This window comes from Sapajus apella, unplaced genomic scaffold (assembly GCF_009761245.1).
Source record: "Sapajus apella isolate SASKATOON/1434 unplaced genomic scaffold, GSC_monkey_1.0 scaffold82, whole genome shotgun sequence".
NCBI classification, from domain to species: domain Eukaryota; kingdom Metazoa; phylum Chordata; class Mammalia; order Primates; family Cebidae; genus Sapajus; species Sapajus apella.
Window position 1 is genome coordinate 6,150,964 of NW_022437022.1, and position 20,507 is coordinate 6,171,470.

Sequence of the window (20,507 nt, forward strand, 5' to 3'; positions counted from 1 at the left end):
TACCCTTCCATCCTGACTATAGTTCCTTGAGACCTCCCCAGAAGCTGATGCTGCTTGCCATGCTTCCTATACAACCTGTGGGGCCATAAGCCAATTAAACCTCTTTTCCTTATTACCCAATCTCAGGCATTTCTTTATAGCAGTATGAATGGTGTATCATTCGAACTAACACACCATTTACTACATATCTTTTTCAGCCTCACAACCACCCTGTGAGGTAGGTAAGAAGGTATTATTATACCAATTCTATAAATGCAAAGGCTTCAAATCAGAAAGATTCCTATTTACAATGTTCTATGGTGAGAAAGGGCCACAGTGAGGAATGAAACCCATTTAATGAATTTCAAAATTGTGACTCTTTTCCTGACATACGAAGCAAAATGACTATAACAAACCTAGGCGGGAATGTACACACACACACACACACACACACACACTCACTCTCTCTCTCTCTCTTACACACACACACACACACACACACACACACACCCCTCCCTTTATAGAAATTATGTTCCTAACATGGAACATACTTTCCCTCTAAGTGAATTAGAATTATAGAGCCTTATCGTTTGTTAGTTTGGATTAATCGCCAATACTGAAGAATTCCCACTTTGGTTGTTACTCTTCCATTACTTGATAAATACTTAGCATTTTATGAACCAAAATTTAAAATAACAGGGGCTTCTGTCATTTTTTGAAAAACAAATTGACACAAAATTCTAATGAAGTCTTTCATTTATACACTTTATAAACTTTGAATTTTATTTTTTTTTTCTATAACAAAGATGACTTCTTCAGTCAAATCTCAACTGATGAAACCAAAGGACTACGACTTAGCTGAGAATTCAAAACTGTGGGGAAACTACCATTGTCTTTTTTTCAACATGACTTCTAATATAAAATGTAAGGCACGTGTTCTCAATTTTTTCTTGCAATAACATATCTAAGGGACACAATCCTTTTAGTAGCAATAGTTAATCACCACAAAGAGTCTGGAAGGGAGAGGAAGGGGAGGGAGGGTGGGTAAAGCAGTTTACAAAACCCTGACACGCCCACCCCACCCCAGTCCCACCGTGGCCTCTTCTCAAGTGCTGCTCTCCTATGAGAACCACTGAATTAAAGGTGAGGTTACATAGTCGGCTCTCTGAATCCATGGGACATGCATTCACAGATCAAAAACATTTGAAAAAAAAAAAAAAAAAAAAAACATTAAAAATAAGAATACAATAATAAAAAGTAACAAACTACTCAGGAGGCTAAGGCAGGAGGACTGCTTGAGCCCAGGAGTCTGAGTCCAGCCTGGGCAACATAGTGAGACCACAACTCTAAAACAGTAATAGTAATAACAACTATTTACATAGCATTTACCTTATGTTAGGTATTATAAGTAATCTAGAGATGATTTAAAGCATACAGGAGGATGCACACGGGTTGCATGTAAATACTACACCATTTTACATAAGGGACTTGAGCATCAAAGGATTTGGGTGTCCACAGGCGTCCTGGAACAAATCCCCCTGGGATAAGATACGTAGAAATGTCGTACTGCCAGGACATTTTTCTTCATTCATGTTACCTTCAAAACCAGTGTCACAATAAAAATTAAACATCAACCCTATCTTGCCAACATATGTCCTTGATGAAATCAAACCACTCCAGCCAATTCATGCCATTCACAAAATTAAAACTGTTCAAAGAAAATGACATTCACACATTCAGATTTAAGATTTCTAATCAAAATAATATTCAGAGTAAATCTCTTAAAATATAGCCACAAAGCATTGGTTCATGTTGTAAACATCTTCCTGAATTTATGTGACTGCTTAACCCCTTCCTCCTAAGGGCTCATAATCTGGCTGTCAGAATAAAAATTAAAATTTTGCAAACTCAAGTTTTCTACAGGTGTTTTCCATAGTTTCCAAGTTGTTTATTATTTATGAATGTAATGCAAGCCAGATTGTGTAAAAAAAAAAATTGAAGTTAGAAAAAAATAAGTATATATAGTTGGCTCTCCATATCCATGGGCTCCATATTCATGAATTCAACCAATTGCAGATAATAAATATTCAGGAAGAAAAACTACATCTGTACTGAACAAGTACACACTTTTTTCTTGTCATTGTTCCCTAAACCAGACAGTATTAACAATCCATTTACATAGCATTTATATTACATGAGGCATTATGCATAATCTAGAGATGATTTAAAGCATACAGGAGGTTGTGCACTGGTTATATGTAAATACTGCATCATTCTGTATTAGGGACTTGAGCATTTAAGGATTCTGGGACCCAAGGGAAGTCCCAAAACCAAACCTCCTCTGATAGAGAGAGGACTATACATACACATGTACATAGCTACTAAAATTCAGAATCACAGACTTAACATGGGTATAAGGTATTTCAAAGATCTAGGTTTCACTTTTAGCCAGATGAACATGCAAACTCACCAGAAGAGCAAAATCACTTGTATAGTACTATTCTGGACTCTCAAGAACAATATCCCACAATATGGTGACACCCTTAACAATAAGGAATTTATAACATGTAAAGCTATCAAAAACAAACCTATACTGTTTTCAAGCCACTTCCTCTAGTGGGCACATTCCTCTCACAAAAATCTACACATCTCCAAACACATAACTGACAATAATCAGGACTTTCCTTAAACTTTCATCACCTGCACTGAACACTTTAACTTTGCCAGATAGTGTCGGCTTTTCCTCTTTGATCGTTCTGACATTTCCACAATTTACATCTCTTTAAAATACAGTAACCAAAACTTGACATGCTCATCAAAAGAGAGAAAACAACTTCAAAGAATAGAGAAAGACCTATCGCCATGACCTCGGGTGCCCTGTTCATTTAAAAATACCTTAGTGTGGCGTGGGCTATTTTCCTGACTCACATGCAGCTTGTGGTCATCCACGACTGCGGCTTTCTTCCTTCTGTCTTTATTTATACCCAGCCTGTCCTTTGCCATCCTGTATTTACATGGTTGAATTTATTCCTTCCAGATACCACCTTGCATTTAATGCATTTTTCAGACATCTATTTCTTATTTATCATAGTACTTTACAGAAATGCTTAAATGTGCAATTTATAACTGCCATTTATGCTAAAAAATATTAGAATATGAAAGTATATGATAACACCAACATTATAATTTACAATAAATAAATGGAACTAAGGACATCATCATATTTTCCTATGGAAAACGTACCTCCACTGGACGATCGTTCTTTACCAATGCTATACGTGCCCTTTGCAAGGAACCATCCATTAGCTTGTGAAGTCTTAAAATTAACTTTCTTAACCCCATCTGCTTCAGTGCTTTGTCTACAAATGGTCTATAAATAGAAGTCAGACAATGTCTACTAAAGCCTGTTTCTGCGCTGCAGTCTGGTGCTCCCCAGCCAATAGAATCATCCTCAGATTCGAGCCTCTCAAGCTTCTTGGATATGCAGTCCTGCGACTGGATGTCGAAGCTGTTGTCTACAGGCTGCCTGACTTCCAGTACCCTAGGATCAGAGATTTGTTCTTCTTCACTCTCATCCGTACTACTTTCCAACTCCTTTAATTCTCCTTCTGTGTCATCACCCTCATACTCTGGCTCATTACCTTTGGATGGTCGAGGGGAAGGGATTTCAAACACCGGCCAGCCAATGTCTGATAAATTCTTGATGCCCAAAACAGTGCCCATAATCCTTAATTTCTGATTTAAGTCTTTTGTGATGTTTAACCACAAACAGAGTGCCTGCACTCTGTCCTGGAAGTCTTTTGCAGCATACTTTTCATAGTCCTTCTGAAGAGCCTGCAATGATGGATAAAGTGCTTCTATGTACTCTAGCAGCTCCATTATCCGTTTTACCTGCTCAAATGAGACCCTCTGGCGTTGGAGATGCTCGTGATGTGTTGAGTAACCCACAGTCTTTGTTCCAGGAGTGGCTCTGCACTGCCCTTCTACTGAAGTACCATTAAAACGAGCTCCATCTCTAACAAAGGCGAAGCTCCCATAGTCGACTTTGAAAGTAAGGATTTCATTGATAATATCTGGGATGGTTTGACGAGCTGTATATAAAAACAAGTCCTGGTCGTTAATTGTCCGTCCTGCATGCCAGGCCTGTAGCTCTAACCAGATCAGTTCGTTAGATCGGTTAAGCCAGAAACCAGACGTATTTTCTTGTCCTCTTTGCTCCCTGTCCTTCTTCTTTGAGACTGAGGTAAGCTTTAGCAAAAGCCGTAATGTTTCAAAAAACTTTAAACGATCTGCTGGACAGTCAGTCCTAGAAGTCTGGCGTGCAGGTCTGGCTATAGGCATGGGAACAGATACTGGAATCTTAGCATTGCTACAGCCAAGGCTGAGGTAAGGCTTATTGAGATCCACATCTGGAATTGACTTTTTTGGCAAAGATCCACCCACTGAGTCTAACATGAATGAGCACTGTACGTTTTTTTTATGATCACGCTCTGTTGTTCTAAGAGTTGCTCGGATCTTTTTCTCCTGCTTGTAGCTGTATTCTTCCACATTCTCCACTGCTTTTCCAGTGTCTTTATGTGGAGGCTGATTTGGTGTATTCATTTTTTCTATTAAAAAAAAAATAAACAGAACATTATATAACTCTAAAATATGAAGCTACTCTCAATATTTTAAATAAAACGGAAATTTACATTTCACACGTACTTATATTTTCAGGCTGCTAAAAAGCATACTACATCTTGAAAATTAAAGGAATCAAAAAACATATATGACATTTTTCTCTATATTTAAAAAAATTTATCCATTTTTCCAATATTCACTGTATTCTCTTATATTCACAACTAATCACCTAAAACTAGCTGTTTATTTCTATGCTACAAAGCATAGTTATCAAATCATTTAACCGAATTTCCATAAGTAATCACCTTCAATTTAAGAAGGAAGAAACAGCATAGGATATCTGACAGAAGACTGGATGAGAAAACAAATATAATTCCTGCATTTGTCATTAGCTAAATGTGTAAACTTAAGGGGATGTCACGTATATTATCTGGATCACTTTTCTCACTGATAAAATAAGGCAGACTGATGCAAGAATCCTTACGGCACCTTCAGATTATTCTCATAAAAAACTGAAAGACAGCTGACAGACAAAAATGTTGACCTTAGTTTATTCATTCATTTCTTCTTTGCCACAAACAAGTGGGCAATCACATTTTAAATTTAAAATTAGCAAGACTGAAGACACACAGACTAATGGGGTATCATTTGCTTAGTATGTTATACTGGCACTTAAAATCATTTACAATTAATTTGAAGAAAGCAAAAATCACGTATTTCTTTCAAACGACTAAAAAAGGTTCTATAATTTGATTCCAAGTTTTGAAATGAACACACATACATCCTCTTTCCTGTATGGCACTTTTAACACCATTAATTGCTCTATGTTATTGAAATCCTTTCTGGGTTCTCAACACTTCCTTAAGCCCCTTCTTTTCAAATACCTTCTCGGAACTTTGCTCACTAAATAAAATGTTAATGTTTCTCAAAGTGCTAATCTTAGATCTCTTTCCCTGGGTGATCTCATTCACTCCCACACCATATATTGATAATATCCAAACCTACAATGCCATTCCAATCTATCCTCTACGCTCAAGGCATAATTTCATTGAATCTAGGACACACATTTTTTCATATGTTAACATTTCTGAAATTAGAATGTTATATGTAATCAGTGATGATATAAATAAGTTTTAGGAACATATTTGTCAATATATTTCATTTATATTTTTCTTTTTTTCTGAGACAGGGTCGAGTGCAGCCTCAACTTCCTGGGCTCAAGCGATCCTTCTGCCTCAGCCTCCCAAGTAACTAGAACCACAAGAATGCACCACTATACCCAGCTATTTTTTTTTTTTTTTTTTCCTGATAGAGACAGGATCCTACTATGTTGCTCAGGCTGGTCTCAAATTCCTGGGCTCAAGCAATCCTCCTACCTCTGTCTCCCAAAGTGCTGAGATTACTGGCATGAGCCATTATGCCTGGTCCATTTTTAAAAACATATATATATGCATAAGTAAAATATATCCTACTTATCAAAAAGTATAAAAGATCTCTTTAAATAAAAATTCTAAGAACATATTCATCAATTGTAAGCATTTCTTACCTTAGTATAATTTCTTAGTATATTTTTTATATACTAAGAATTTTATATTAATATAATTATACTAAGAAATTATATCATTTTCCTCATATCACCTAGTTTTATGTGATTAGTTGTGAATATGAGATTAGTTGTGAATATAATATCTAAAGACATATCAGTATATCTTTAGATTTGATGTAACAGGGTATATTTACATGGGTTGCAAACAAATGTAACCCAAACTAATGCACCAATGAAAATTTGCTTAAAACCAATTGACTTCCTAATCGATTAGTTTTAAAATAAGGATTTTTAAACAAATTTCCCTAAGAGCACTTATAGCTTGGTTTACCTTATTATAATTTATGATCCATCAAAAAATATTTTAAATCAATCTGTCCATAAGGATTTTTGCTGCATTTGAGTATACAAACTAATATTATTATTTTTTAAATTTAAAAATTGTAAGATGGAATTTTTATCTTTAGTACTAATCTATTTACTTCTAAATGTCTTTAAACTTTTTATGTAGTCCATTTAAGAAAATGTCTTCACTTTTATTGTTTCTAGCTATTAATGCTTATCAACCCTTATTTACATAAAAAAAAATTTCTTAGGCCAACTCCTTAAATATTTTGCTCTGCTGTGTTTACCTCTGTGTTCTTTACACATTTATTAACAGAGCACAGACATACTATTTGGTTAACCAATGGTATTTTGAAAGCAAAAATGACAAGTGTAAACTCCACTATACTTCATATACACAGTATGATTGTGTAGGACTGGAAGTAAAGAAAATGAGTTTAGTTTCTAATACACTGAATGTTATATGCCTATGGGATATCCATGTGGAAATATCTGTAGGTAACTAAAATAATACAGATGTTGGGCTGAGGAGAGGAATCCAGACAGATGGATTTGGAAATCAGTATGTACAGATATTATTTAATATCATGACAGTAGATAAGAACATCCCAGAAAACTGTGCAGAAGAAAGGCAATGAGGACCTAGAATAGAATGTGTATTAACTATTATGTACATCCAAATAAATGATTCTGAGTCAAAGAAAACAAAAAATTGTGTAATAAAAAACAACTGTTGGCTTAGGTTTTAGAATTTTAAAACACTTTATAAAGCTAATGTGGTGCATTGTTCATAATGGCCACAGAATATCTGCATACAATTTTTAACTGAAAAGTAACAGTTGACACTGAAAAAATATTACTTTTCTTACATAATGTATTCAAGTTCTTCTAATCTATGATTGAAAGGTCCTAAGGGAAAACTAAGGATTAAATGAGAGTGGTTACAATGACTTTAATAACTCTGGAAGACTGGCTACAAGCATTATTCCAAGTCTATGCTACATTTACCAAGGAGCAAACCATGAAAATAGTAACAGATGAAGTTTCTCATCCTAGATCTTTACTCCAACAATTAAAACAACCAAAGAGAAAAAAAAAAAAGTCATAATCCCATTTAGCAAGCCTGAAAAACTTTTATAGGTTAAATACAAATCTTGTTAAGTTTACCCCTATGGCATACAAAACAGTATATTACATAAATTTTTGAAATTTTGTGTTCACAGAAAGCAATGATTTAATATTTGGATCTACATAATATGTTTAAGGAACAGCTAATTGGGAAAGGAGCAAGATGGGACAGAGAAGGTTTTGTTTTTTTTTTTTTTCCTGAAACAAAACCCAAGTTGGTTTTGGAAAAAAAATATATAAAATATAAATTCATACATCTTAATTTAAATAATGATGCAATTCAAACTTAAAATAGACAAACTCCAGTCTAGCTACTGTGCAAAAAGGATATGCCAATTACTCTACCTCAGCAGTAGCTATATTTTTAAAATAATATACTTCTGACAGAAGGAGAGAGAGGGTGATTTGGTTTGGATATCTGCCCCCTCCAAATCTCATGTGGAAATGTGACTGCCAATGTTGGAAGTGGGGCTGATGAGAGACGTCTGCATCGTGGGGGCGGATCAATCACGCACAGCCTAATGCCTCCCCCGTAACCTGTGAGTTCTCACTCTATTAGTTCACAAGAGAGCGCGTTCTTGTTCCTTCTTTCTCCATGTGACACGCCTGCTCCCTCTTCACCTTCTGCCATGAGTAAAAGCTTCCTGAGGCCTCACCAGAAGCTCAGTAGATATTGTTACTATGCTTGTACAGCATACAGAATCATGAGCCAAATATGCTTCTTTCTTTATACATTACCCAGTCTCAGGTATTCCTTTATAGACAGCGCAAAATGGACTAACACAGAGAGTAAACCCAAGAGTGCTTTCTGGCAACTAACTGATGACCAATTAGGCCTCTATAAAATCATGAGGGACTTACCACTTAAGGGAGATTTGAGAACATTAGGGTGTTGGGGGGTGGGGAATCTACAGACTTAGATAATGGTAATTTCTCTGAGCATTTTATATTTTCTCTTTACCCACTCTAACATGACTAAGGAACTTTTTAATAACCAAAAGCCTATTACTAATGAACAGGAGTGCTTGTTTGTTCAGTTTTCTATTAATACTGAATTCCCCTGCAATTAACCAAAAGTCAAATGCAAACAGAGCTTCTAAAAGGGAAAATGAATAAAAAGTACAGGAGTTAGATATATGAAATGTTTTATTTGGCAAGTTCTAATTACCACGACTATAAAAATAGTTCCTAATAACTTAAGATGAATGAGACACCTGATCTCCCAAGTGTCTATAAATTAAATGGTGTGATTTTTACAGCACAATTAAAGCAAACCTCTAGAGCACTGTTTCCTTTGGCCAATCACCAATAATTCCGGTAAAATGAGAAGAACACAAAAATTTTTTTAAAAGAAAACTTTATAATGAAACTGAAAGGAACCAATGACAAGCAATATGGTTCATCTCACAAACATAAACAACTGAATTCCCACCATCTACAACTAAAACTGGCTCTTTAGAATATGGATTAAATGTATTTTTAATCAAACTCGTGCAATTTTTATGTTCTCACATATACATATTGTCCAGATTTCAGAAACCACCCTTATTTGAGCTCTCCAATGAGAAAGCGTAAACAGATGAATAATCTTTAAGTGAGACCAACATCTGAGCAATGATGACCTAGAATACCAAATAAATCAGCAACCTGAAGGGGTTTAGAGATCATCTAATTCAAGCTTCTCAAATTTCAGTATATATTCAGCATAACTTGCATTCCTGCTAACATGTACATCCCTGGGCCTGTTTCTTCTATCTCTGACATGGCTACAATGGCTCCACATTTTGAGGAATTGCTTTATCCAGTTTCTGTTTTCCAGGTAAGGGCTTTACAGACATTGTCATAATTTTCTTAACAACATGATGATGATTATCACAGAACACAGATGGTTAAACTTATGGTTAATGTTAGAACAGGGGTCCTAACCCATGTTGGTGCCACCACACCATCCTTGGACCTGTCAAAGGTGATTGCAAGGCAGTACCAACTGACCAAAGAAAGGCTAAGACAGTGAGTACCACAAAGGATTACATAGGCTAATTAGTCTGTAAAGGCTTAAAGTAAAAGCAAGTACTTGATTTGGGGCCTTGAAGAATGGAAGCTTAAATAAGGGAAGCAAAGAATGCAAGAGCATATCTGAAGCCAGCAAAGAAAGGCATGAAGAGACACAAAAGCAGCAAAGAAACGAGTGCAGATGAACACTGAACCTGTAAGTGGGTAGCCTGGAAACACAAATCAGAACCTTGAAAGTCAGGATAAGTTTGGACTAAAGAGCTGAAATATGGATTTAAATCCACTCCGGTTGACATAAACATTTCACTAGCTATAGAGATTGAATCTGACCTGTAACCATCTTACCAGCTCTATTTTATATGAGTATGATGTTCTTTAAAATCAAACATTATCTAATTTCACTACTGTTAGCAGATACACACATTTACACACACACACATATAGGCACATGCATACATGTACACACACACACCTTGAGATATTTCCTAATAGGGACATGTGTGTTCGTGTGTGTGTGTGTATGTGTGTGTGTGTACAAATTCTCATATAAATTGCAAAATATTTGCTCTATCTCTGTGACCCAGCTGTGGCTGATCACCATCCCACTATGGCAGTAGTAGGATAGGAATGCAAAATGAAGCTGATGATGATCACCCAGCAGCACCCTGAAAAGGGCTTTGGCTTGGGTGTCTTTTAAATTCCTATTTAACGTACTTAAACTATGAGATAAACTGAACGTACTTTCTTCTGCTATATTAAAAAGAAAACAAATATTTAAGGAAAAAATGGTTTGACTGTCTTTCTCTTAACCTTAAGAAGAAACAGTTATACTTGACTAAGTATAGTCCAAAACTTATCAAAATTTTAACTGCTATGAATTGTTAATGATTTACCATTATCCAAAAGTATAATCTCAAATAACACCACAGCCAACTCCTGTGGTGTTAACTCCTGTGGTGTTAAATACTCATCACAGTATGAAATCAAGCCTGTTCATGAGCGAATTCAAGTTTACCTGGTAGGTTACATCAATTGGGATGTCAGATAGCAGACTTCCAGGTAATGCAGAACTAATCATCCTTACCCAGATATCATAAAATTGTTACATTTTTAACCGTTTTTTAAAACAGAAGTTAATACTTTGAAAACAAAATGTCCTAAACATTTCCAGACAAAGTCGGGAAAATACAAAACTTAGATATTATAAAATACAGTTTTGTACACATCTAACTGGCAACTATTTTAAGTTCACTACTACAAAGAAAATACTGCAGGCAATATTTCCTCTAACCTCTAACCTATTTCCCCAGTCCCTCCCTTATCTCAAGGACAACCACTATGAGAGATTTTGTTTTGAAACTTCTTATCTGAAGTTCAAACACTGGCATATTATAAAGATGCTCTTCCACATATGATGGGGGTATGCCCTGGTAAACCAATGCTTAAGTTTACAATGTCTTAAGTTAAAAATGCATTTAATAGACCTCACCTACTGAACATCATAGTTTCACCTAGTCCATCTTAAACATGCTTAGAACACTTAAGTTAGCCTACAGTTGGGTAAAATTATCTAACACAAAGCCTATTTTACAATCAAGTTATTATAAAGAACTTTGAATCAAACTTCAAAATCCAAAGTATGGTTTCCACTGCAGGTGTATTGCCTGCACACTGTCTTAAGTTGGAAAATTATTAAGTCCAACCATTATAAATTGGGGGACTGTCTAGAAATCACAATGAATGATACAATCGATCTTTTTGTTAAGACTTCTTGTGTCCATTTGTAGGAACTTCTCTGATGTGTATTCCCAGAAGTGGATGTGCTGGCTCAATTTGACTGTATTAATGAATTACTTTCCTGGGATTGGCAGAATGTGCGCTCCCACCAGCCTTGTACCAAAGCTGCCATCTCTTCATCTTTGCTACTTATTTGATATTGTTCATTACCTCAGTTCTGTTAGAAACCGAACTTCAGTGGATTAAAGACAAAAACTACAGAGAAAGGAATTGTTTCTGTTGTTATAAACTTATCAGTTAAATGAAATGTAAATTAAAGGTAAAATAAAGTAAATCAAAATAATTGTAAACTCTACAAATAAGGTATTTGGACATTGCAATTAGGGAGCTGTAACTATCAGACCCTGCCTCAAAATGAACAAAGGTAAAAATTCAAAATGATGGGGGCAGATAGCATAAAGAAGTCAAGAAACAGTGAACCAGAAACAAAATTATGAACAAAATAAGCTACCTAAACAAAAGCTGATCAAGGACTGAAAATCTGATTACACAGACACATTTTACTCATAAATAGTAAAAATCACAGAACAAAGTACCAACACTCAAACACAGTCTTTAGATAAAATGCCTTTTTTAAAACTATCATATAAATTAAGAAAGTTTTCCCAATAAAAGAGTAATTTTCAACTTTTGGTAAAGGCTGGGCCATGAGAGGCAGCGACTATCCTGAAACACACAGCACCTTCTCTACACTCTTCAAACATACACTAACATCCTGCTACTGAGAAGGGATTGTGTAGATATAATTACAGTCCTTAACCAGCTCATTTTTGTTTAATCAAAGGGAGATTTTCTTGAGCGGACCTGACTTAATCACATAAAAGCCCTTTAAACCAAGGCCTTAAACTTGTGGTGGTGGCATGCACCAGTAGGGCCAGCTACTCTGGAAGCTGAGCAGGGAAGGTCACTTGAGTCTAGAAGTTCCAGGCCAGTCTGGGCAACATAGCAAGACCCCATCTCAAAACAAACAAACAGAAACAATAAAAGAAGGCCTTGACCCTCCCTGAGAGCATCCAGCTGTCCACGGGTGGAGTCTGTCCACCTTCTGTCCATCTGGTATCACAAGTAGTCCACAACACCTGAAGTGGAGATGCCAGAGTTTCTGCTGGCCAACTCTCCATGAAACAGCCACACTGGTCTAAAAGGTCTAAAACAAGGCACCGAGCTTACAGCCCTGAACAAGTTGTAGTGGGGGTGACTGCACAGGGTAGTCCCACTTGAGGCCCAAGTGCACCTGGGGGCCATGCCCCAGAAGCATCAGGAAGATGATTTCCTGTGCTCCTGAAAGTCACCACATCTCAAGTTGCTGCTGTAATGGCCCACAGTCCTCTCTGGAGCCTTAGCCCACAACAGGCTCCTGGCCCTGCCCTTCCCCCAATGCCAGCTGAGCCCCTAGAAGCACATCCTCCGTTCAACAGCCCTGCAAATGACCATATCCCAGGGGCTTACTCCCCTGCTCCCTCCCAGATGCCTGTGGGCTGAGGGTCCTAGGCCTCAGCAGGGTTAGGGGAGGGACCAGGGTTGACTGGCAGCCTGGAGATGCCAATAGCCTGTACTCCAGCCCCCAGAGGCTCCTGTTAGAGATAGCCACCCACAGACAGGTGCTGGGAAGCCATCAGCATGATCAGCATTCATGGACTTGCCCATAGGTAGTCAGGTTGGGTGCTGAGAAAGTGAATCCTGGAGCTAGATGCCCTCGAGCAGGAGCTGGAGGTGGGGCTGGTCCTCCTGCTGTTCCTTGGGTTGAAGGCCACCACACCCTCATTCCAGTACAGCATTTCTAGCTCTGCCCCACCTTGGCCTTCTCCTACCCACAGCTTTCTCGTACTTACACTGTGGCCACGGCTGTTTCACCTTCTCCTCCAGGTGGCTCTGAGGCTTCTGAGTAAGTCAGCCCGTGGAGGACAATCTCCCTTTCATTAACTCCCCATCAACAGCTTAGGGAGATTAACTGCACCTGCAGAACCCACTGGCCAGCAGCATGGAGAACAGTGTTTGATCAATGGGGAGAAGGTGTGTGTACCTCACAGGAACCACTGCCTCCCTTCTATCCCTATCTGCACAAAGTAATATCCTCTTACTGGACAAAACTGTTGACATTTATGACCTTTTAAAAAGTCATTTTCTGTAAAACCAGCACATGTGCTAGAAATGAGGGAGTATCTCTGTTCTTAGCTAGAACGGAAAAAACCTTGTAGCTTTTGCACTGATTTCGAATTTGCTATGCATCTGATGGCTTTATTCTCTGAATGCAATTCATATCAAGATGAGCAGTTTTGTTAAATTCGTAGTAAATATAATCTAGGTCAATGCTTCTTAACCTTTTTCAGGTCACAGACTCCATTTGCAAATCTGATGAAAACTATGGACTCCTCACAAAAATGCACACATGCATATAATAAAATCTGCATTCAGTTTTAGTGGACCCACAATCCTCACGATTGCAATATAAAGTAATAGGGCTTTGATAACTTTAAATTTCTGTGATTCCTCACATTCTGTAAATAGTTGCATTCAATTAAATACTGTGATTCAAGTGAGACATTTCTGAAGCTGTATATATATCTGTATGTGTATAGGTTACATACATACCATTAAAATGTCTATATATATCATACTTATATGTACCTTCATATTTCCAGTAAATTTCATATTGGCTTTATGCATTCAACCACAATCCCCAACTATATTCTCCTCAGTAAAGATAAATATAAAATGAGAAATAGGCAAATTTAAACAGCTAAACTGGCAGATATTTTAAATATTAATAATATAGAAAATACAAAAAACAGGTATTCATACATTGTTGGTAGGAGTATCAAAATGAATAGTCCTTTTGCAGAATGACATGCACAATATCTACCAAATTTAAACACACAGACCATTCAATGTGCAGTTCCACCACTAGGTATCTCATCTGTAAAAATACTCCATCTATGAGTAAAGATACATGAATGAACAAAGATGCTCCCCGTAACAGCATTTTTTGTTTGCAAATATAGAAACTGGCTATAAGGAACATGGTTACAATTATCAAAACAATACCTTAGTTTAAATGTGCTCACACAGAACAATGGCCTCCACCCATCACTAAGTAGGAAAGAGCAATTATACATTGGACGTTCGAATTCAACTGACTTTGTATAATTCTGTAATACCGTACTATGCTGTGTGCCTCTCTTATCCTTACAAAACTGAGCTTATTAGTATGCAGGTACTCTTCTTAGTACCAATGTTTTATCTCTAATTCCTTTTGTCTATAATTTACCATTCTAACATGTCATTGATAATGATCTGCAGGAAATTAGCACTATTATAATTCCATCGAATAATTTCAATGAGTCAATTTTCTAATCACATATATGCACCACAATTCGAGCTACCAATTTTCTCAAGATCTGAATTTACAATTATAAAAAATAAACACGACATTAGGAGCTACTCTGAGCCTATAGCGGTAATAACATTTCAAGAACTATACTCATCTAATCAGTTCATGACCATGGCTACCATAGCTAAAAAACCAGTATTACTGGTTAATATTTCTTCCTCTAAATAGTGCCCTCAGTTACCTTTCTGAGTCCTTATATTCCTTCAGGGATGCACTTGATGTTTTTTTTTGTTTTGCATTTTTGCAGGTTAGGGGCTAGACTAAGCAAAGACAGTATGACTGACCAGATTCTAATTCCCCAAAGCTTTACAGTGAATGCACGTAGGAGTTAATCTCAACTCCTACAACAAAGTAACCAACAAATCCCACCTGGTACTGCTGCCTTGAGCAGTCCCCTCCCACAGTGAATTTTGGCCAGCCTCATGTACTAAGAGAACACAGCAGAAGTGAGGCTGCATGACCGCTCAAGCTAAGGCCTAAAGAGCCTTGCAATTTCCACCTTGTCTCTCAAAACACTTGCTCTGAGGAAAGACAGCTGCCATATGGGAAACCCAGTTACCCAGGAACCACCTCAGGCTAGCCATGTGGAAGGTCACATGGAAAGAAAACTGCCAGCTAGCCATCAGCTGTTCCTGACCTCTCAGCCCAAGTGCTAGACATGCACGTGCGTGAACGAGCCACTGTGGACGTTTCAGATCCAGCAGACTCCGTGAGGACAAAAAGTGAGGGCTCAGACTTAGGGCCGCAGCCAAACCAGGATGTTTCCAGCCAACTGAGCTGTTCCAGCCAAGGCACCAGACATCCTGGGACAGGGATGACCTGTGCCCCGCCTACACACCTGAACCACAGAATCATGAGCAATAAAATAACTGCTCTTTCATGCCACTAAGTTTCGTGGAGGTTTGTTACACAACAATAATCTGAAAAATGCAAATGTTATTGGTGACTGTTTAAAAGATGAGTCCAACTTTGACTGCAGTTCTAATGTTAATAGTATGACTCAGAGAGCCTTTGCCTGTTGCAGTGAGAAAGAAATAATGTACCAGTTCACATTTCCTTGGACAGCTTTTAAAATAAATTTGACCAATCTAATTAATTCTAAAAAGCTCCTCAAAATACTGAGGGGGCCAATATATTATTATGAGTCACATGCTAGTTTGAAATACTGGTCTGGTCTTCCTGACTCAGCCTTGAGGTCATAGCACAAATGTCGCTTGTTCCAGAAGTCTTCCCAACCCCAGGTCTTCTCAATACAGCCTCCTGTGTGCATCCAGAGGAGCCTGTCCTGTCGGTCATTTGTGTACTCCCTACTTGACCTGGGACTAGGTCTTATTCATCTTCCAAAACAGCACATGCAGACGGAGTCACACAAATGCTGGCTGAATGGAAAGAATGGAGGAGAAAAGGAAAGAACAGAGGGAGGAAAGGAAAAAAGGGAGTGAGGAGAGAAAGTGAGAAAGGTAGAAGAAAGAAAAGAGAGGAAGATTTGAAAGGAAGGATGGAAGGAAGGAAAGACAGGCAACAGCAAAAACAACAAAAAACTGTACTAGCAGCATATGTAATGAGATAAGGCAAAGGACTAAGGAGATATACAAGGAAATGTGTAGTCCAGGCAGGACAGGGCAGGAACAGTAGCTACGTGACTTGAGACAACCATTTAATCTAAGACTCAGGGTCCTAAAAATGGGAACACCATTTAATAAGGATATGTAAACAATATAGTTATTTAATTTTGCTTTAAGATTTAAGGTAAGAAAAACAGTAGTAAGTGTTGGGAAGAAATCCTGAGTTTACAGCTGGGTGCGGTGGCTCACACCTGCAATCCCAGCACTTTGGGAGGCTGAGGTGAGATCACCTGAGGTCAGGAGTTCGAGACCAGCCTGACCAACATGGCAAAACCCCGTCTCTACTAAACATACAAAACATACAAAATGAGCCGGGCATGGTGATGCACGTTTGTAATCCCATACTCAGGAGGCTGAGGCAGGAGGATCGCTTGAACCCAGGAGGCGGAGGTTGCAGTGAGCCAAGATCATGCCATGGCACTCCAGCCTGGGCAAAAAGAGCAAAACTCCATCTCCAAAAAAAAAAATAATAATAATGATAGCTAATACTGAATACATAATCCTCATGAACTATAAGGCAGGTGATTTTACAGCTAAAGAAAATCAGATATGGAGGCTGAATACGCAGAAGGTGGCAGAACCAGGACTGGAGTCCAGGTGATCCAGCAACCAAATTTCTGCTTTTGTCCAGCATGCTGTGTTGCAACAGTCTGAGAACAAATAAATTCTCAAGGACTCCTATACCACCCACAACACATCACAACACTAAAACATTAAAATGGCCCACTTGTCTACTTGTCTACCACTGGCATCTCATTTCCACCTTGTCTTGGTATTCATCAACAAGAATGTTGGCAAGAAATAATTCGCCAGCTGCCATGCATATGAAGCCACTTTCTGACACACATGTGACTGAGACATTTAAAACTGAAAGCCATAAAACTTCTCTGAGCCAGTTTCCTCAACTGTAAAGCAAGTACAGGTTTAAAGTCCTTTATCTGAAATGCCTGGGACCAGAAGCCTTTCGAATTTTGGAATATATGCATTATACTTTCCTAGTAAGCACCACAAATCCGAAAATCTGAAGTCCAAAATGCTCCAATTAGCATTTCCTTGAAACATCATGTCTGTATTCAAAAGGTCTCGGACTTTGGAGCACTGTGGATTAGGGATACTCAATTTGTATTATATAAGACCTATACCTCACTGGGTTATTACAATATTTAGAAGATAATTCTTTTGAGGTGCTAATAAGCACAGTGCTTAACCTAGAGTAAGTACCCAGTAGCTGCTGGTAGTAAATGTGAAGAAGCTGCTACAAATGATATAGTAGCCATTTAATTAAAAGTACAGGTTATTCCATGACAAAAGTTCATAAAACATTAAATTTAAAAAGCCACTATAAAATAGTAAAGGTAGTACAACAACATAAACATATATAGCAAAAAGCTATGGAGTCTATAGTCAGGCTTTTATAGGCGGTAAAAGAAGCTACTTTTTTGGGTTTAATGAGTGATTTTTACTTTTTTGTATTTTCTGAATTTCCTACAACAAACACATAATCTTTTGCAGTAAGAAAAAGAGTAAGTTATTAAGGATTTTGGTGTCCTGGGTCTGCTATCGGATAAGCTATGAATCCAAAGGTCTGTGAGCATTAGCTTCTTCATCTGAAAAATGGCATGAGCTTGAGCAAATGGTCTCTGAGGCTCCTTCTAGCGCTAAAATTCTATAATTTTATAAAATAATTTTAAAAATTATGGAGGAAAAGGGGCAATCCCTTCCCTTACCTCCATTTCTCACATAGCCCAGCAGGACAGCAGAACCTCAACAAACATCTAATGACTAGCTGTCTGACTGATCAGTGAAAGACAGTAAAGTCAACTCAAACACTGCCTTCAGATAAGTGACACCCCTGTTGCTTGTACTGGGAAAGTCCAAACTGAGTACCACGAGAACTAGTGGTACAAATAGTCCTGGCACTATCTCAAGCCTGCTGAACTTAAGCAGTTGCTTTGAAACCCTGTGCCTCAGTTTCTCAATCTATAAAATGGGGAAACTGGGTTCTCAACTCATGTTCTAAAATAGTACGAACCAACAAGAAAAAGCAGGTGTACTACTGGCATCTTCTTACTTTACTACCGCAAAGCAAATATTTATTAACTAATATTGATTCAGTAGATGCTACTTCACTGACTCCTACCATAGATAAAAAATGTCTATTAGGCATTTGAGAAATTTCTTTCAGGAAATGCACAAGGAATGATTTTCAAGATGACAAGCTGTAATGGGAAAGGGTAAGCACAGGCCACAGGTTAAAAAATTATCGCAAGTCAAGTTTTATAAGAAGTGTCTTATGTGGAAAAATTATTTGTGGGAAAGATTCTTTCCTGTTCGGGAACTTCTCCTGGATAAGATCTCACTCAAGCAAATCAACACAATGAAACCCACTTATCTTGCCCTCCTTCTTTCTTGAGGAAGGGCTCCAACAGGGATGCAAAGTAAAGATGCCACTAATAGTCATCAAAGCTCAATATACCGAAGAAATCTACAGAAAGAGGAAGCAGAACAAAGAGAAAGGATGAACACAGACTACAGAAAGGGAGAGGTAGAAGTGAGCGTGAGGTCAACAGGGAGAAATTTCTCAGACAAGATGAAGAATAAAATTTGCATCTCAGGCAGTAATAGCTGAATAAATTTCTGGAATATATGGCATTTGTTTTAGGACAAGTGGTTTGCTAAGATTACGAGAAGATTCTAAAACCACAAGGTTCCAGGAAGAAAATTCTAAAACCACAAGGTTCCAGGCCACCACGCAGGGCACAAAGATGCAGCAGAGCAGTATCATTCAATTCACCTACCTCAAAGAAAGAACAGTTACGTCTCACTAAGAGAAGGTTAGGGGAAAAAAGCACAAAACTCTCAGCTTCTAACAGAACAATATGTGGACTTTACAATCCTAAATAAAGAGAAAAGTAGAAAGCAGGTTCTGTCATCGTTGTTAGGTATGAGGTACCATCTAGTCACTGTGCTGAGAGTGAAACAGAGAGCCCCACATACTAAAGGAAGCACCCTGGGGCACCAGCAGAGAGCAGAATCCAGGGTAAGACAGCCTGGCTCTGTCTCTCCCCACCTCCCCAGTACACTACTTCTGGGCACAGAGAATCTCGAAACTTCAGCCTAGGAGACTAAAGGAACAGAAGGCCATGTATCCCAGGTAACCAGTAGCCATCTTGGATTAGTACACTGAGAAACACTTGCCCTTTTTCATATCTTCAAATGCCTCGTACTGCTGACTTCAGCCATTACTCAGGACAAACTCTGGAAAACTATGTGTGTCTCTTTTATTACCACTAATGGTAATAATTTAAAAAAAAAAAAAAGAGAACTTAACAGGGGCATTAAAATCATATTAAAAGTAAAAGAAAATGCTATTATCTTATTGTAGAAAGAATCAATCAAGTGCCACGCCCCTCACGAACACTTTAAAGTACAAGACTCACCTTTCAAATTAGACCGACTAGCTGGCCTCCCCACATTATTCCTCTGGTGCTTGGTTGACATGCGTTTCATCTGTCGAGGTGTGCTGGGGGGAGACGTGCCATAAAGATTCTCTGTATTTGTTTCATCGCAGAAGTCCTCTGGATCAGATTCAGGACTCTTGCAAGCTGAATCTCCCAATGTACACTCTTGCCTATGAAAGACAGTACATTAAAAAAAATATTGAGTAACACAGTAAGTGAACTCAAATTTATCATTTTTAAAATAATTCTTCGTAAAACTTTTGTATGTAAACATCTCTTCAGCACTGTGCTCCTCCTCTGTTTTTACCTGTGAAAACTCAAAAGAAGAACTTTTCTTTTGCTTGAAGAGAGTAATGACTGTGATTGCCGCTGCTCTTACCATGAACAACAAGGAGAACCACAAGGGTGGAGCGGATATGCTTTCTGTTTCTCTTGTTTATAGAGCTCTTTCTAACACAATGAAATATAAAACTAAAAACTTACGCCTTAAGGAAAAAACAGCAAAGGAGAAGATACAAATCAGACTGAACTAAAAATGTACTTCTGTGCTAGCTACTGACAGCTTAACTGATGAGTGGGCAAGTTCATTCCTGCTCTGAGCT

The 20,507-nt window shown here is 37.9% G+C and overlaps 1 protein-coding gene across 5 annotated transcripts in view; it reads right to left on the reverse strand.

Moving 5' to 3' along the window:
- The window catches only part of MAP3K4 (mitogen-activated protein kinase kinase kinase 4), a 120,011-nt gene that overhangs the window by 63,724 nt on the left and 35,780 nt on the right, over window positions 1–20,507 (reverse strand). For all 5 annotated transcript variants that reach the window (XR_004261287.1, XM_032253134.1, XM_032253132.1 and 2 more), the window contains exons 2-3: window positions 19,885–20,075; window positions 3,223–4,586 (exon numbers count right to left, since the gene is read on the reverse strand). Coding sequence is in view for 4 of the 5 variants with exons in the window: in XM_032253134.1 (XP_032109025.1) it covers window positions 3,223–4,586; window positions 19,885–20,075 (1,555 nt within the window). In the remaining variant the exon portion in view is untranslated. The remainder of the gene's footprint in view (window positions 1–3,222; window positions 4,587–19,884; window positions 20,076–20,507) is intronic.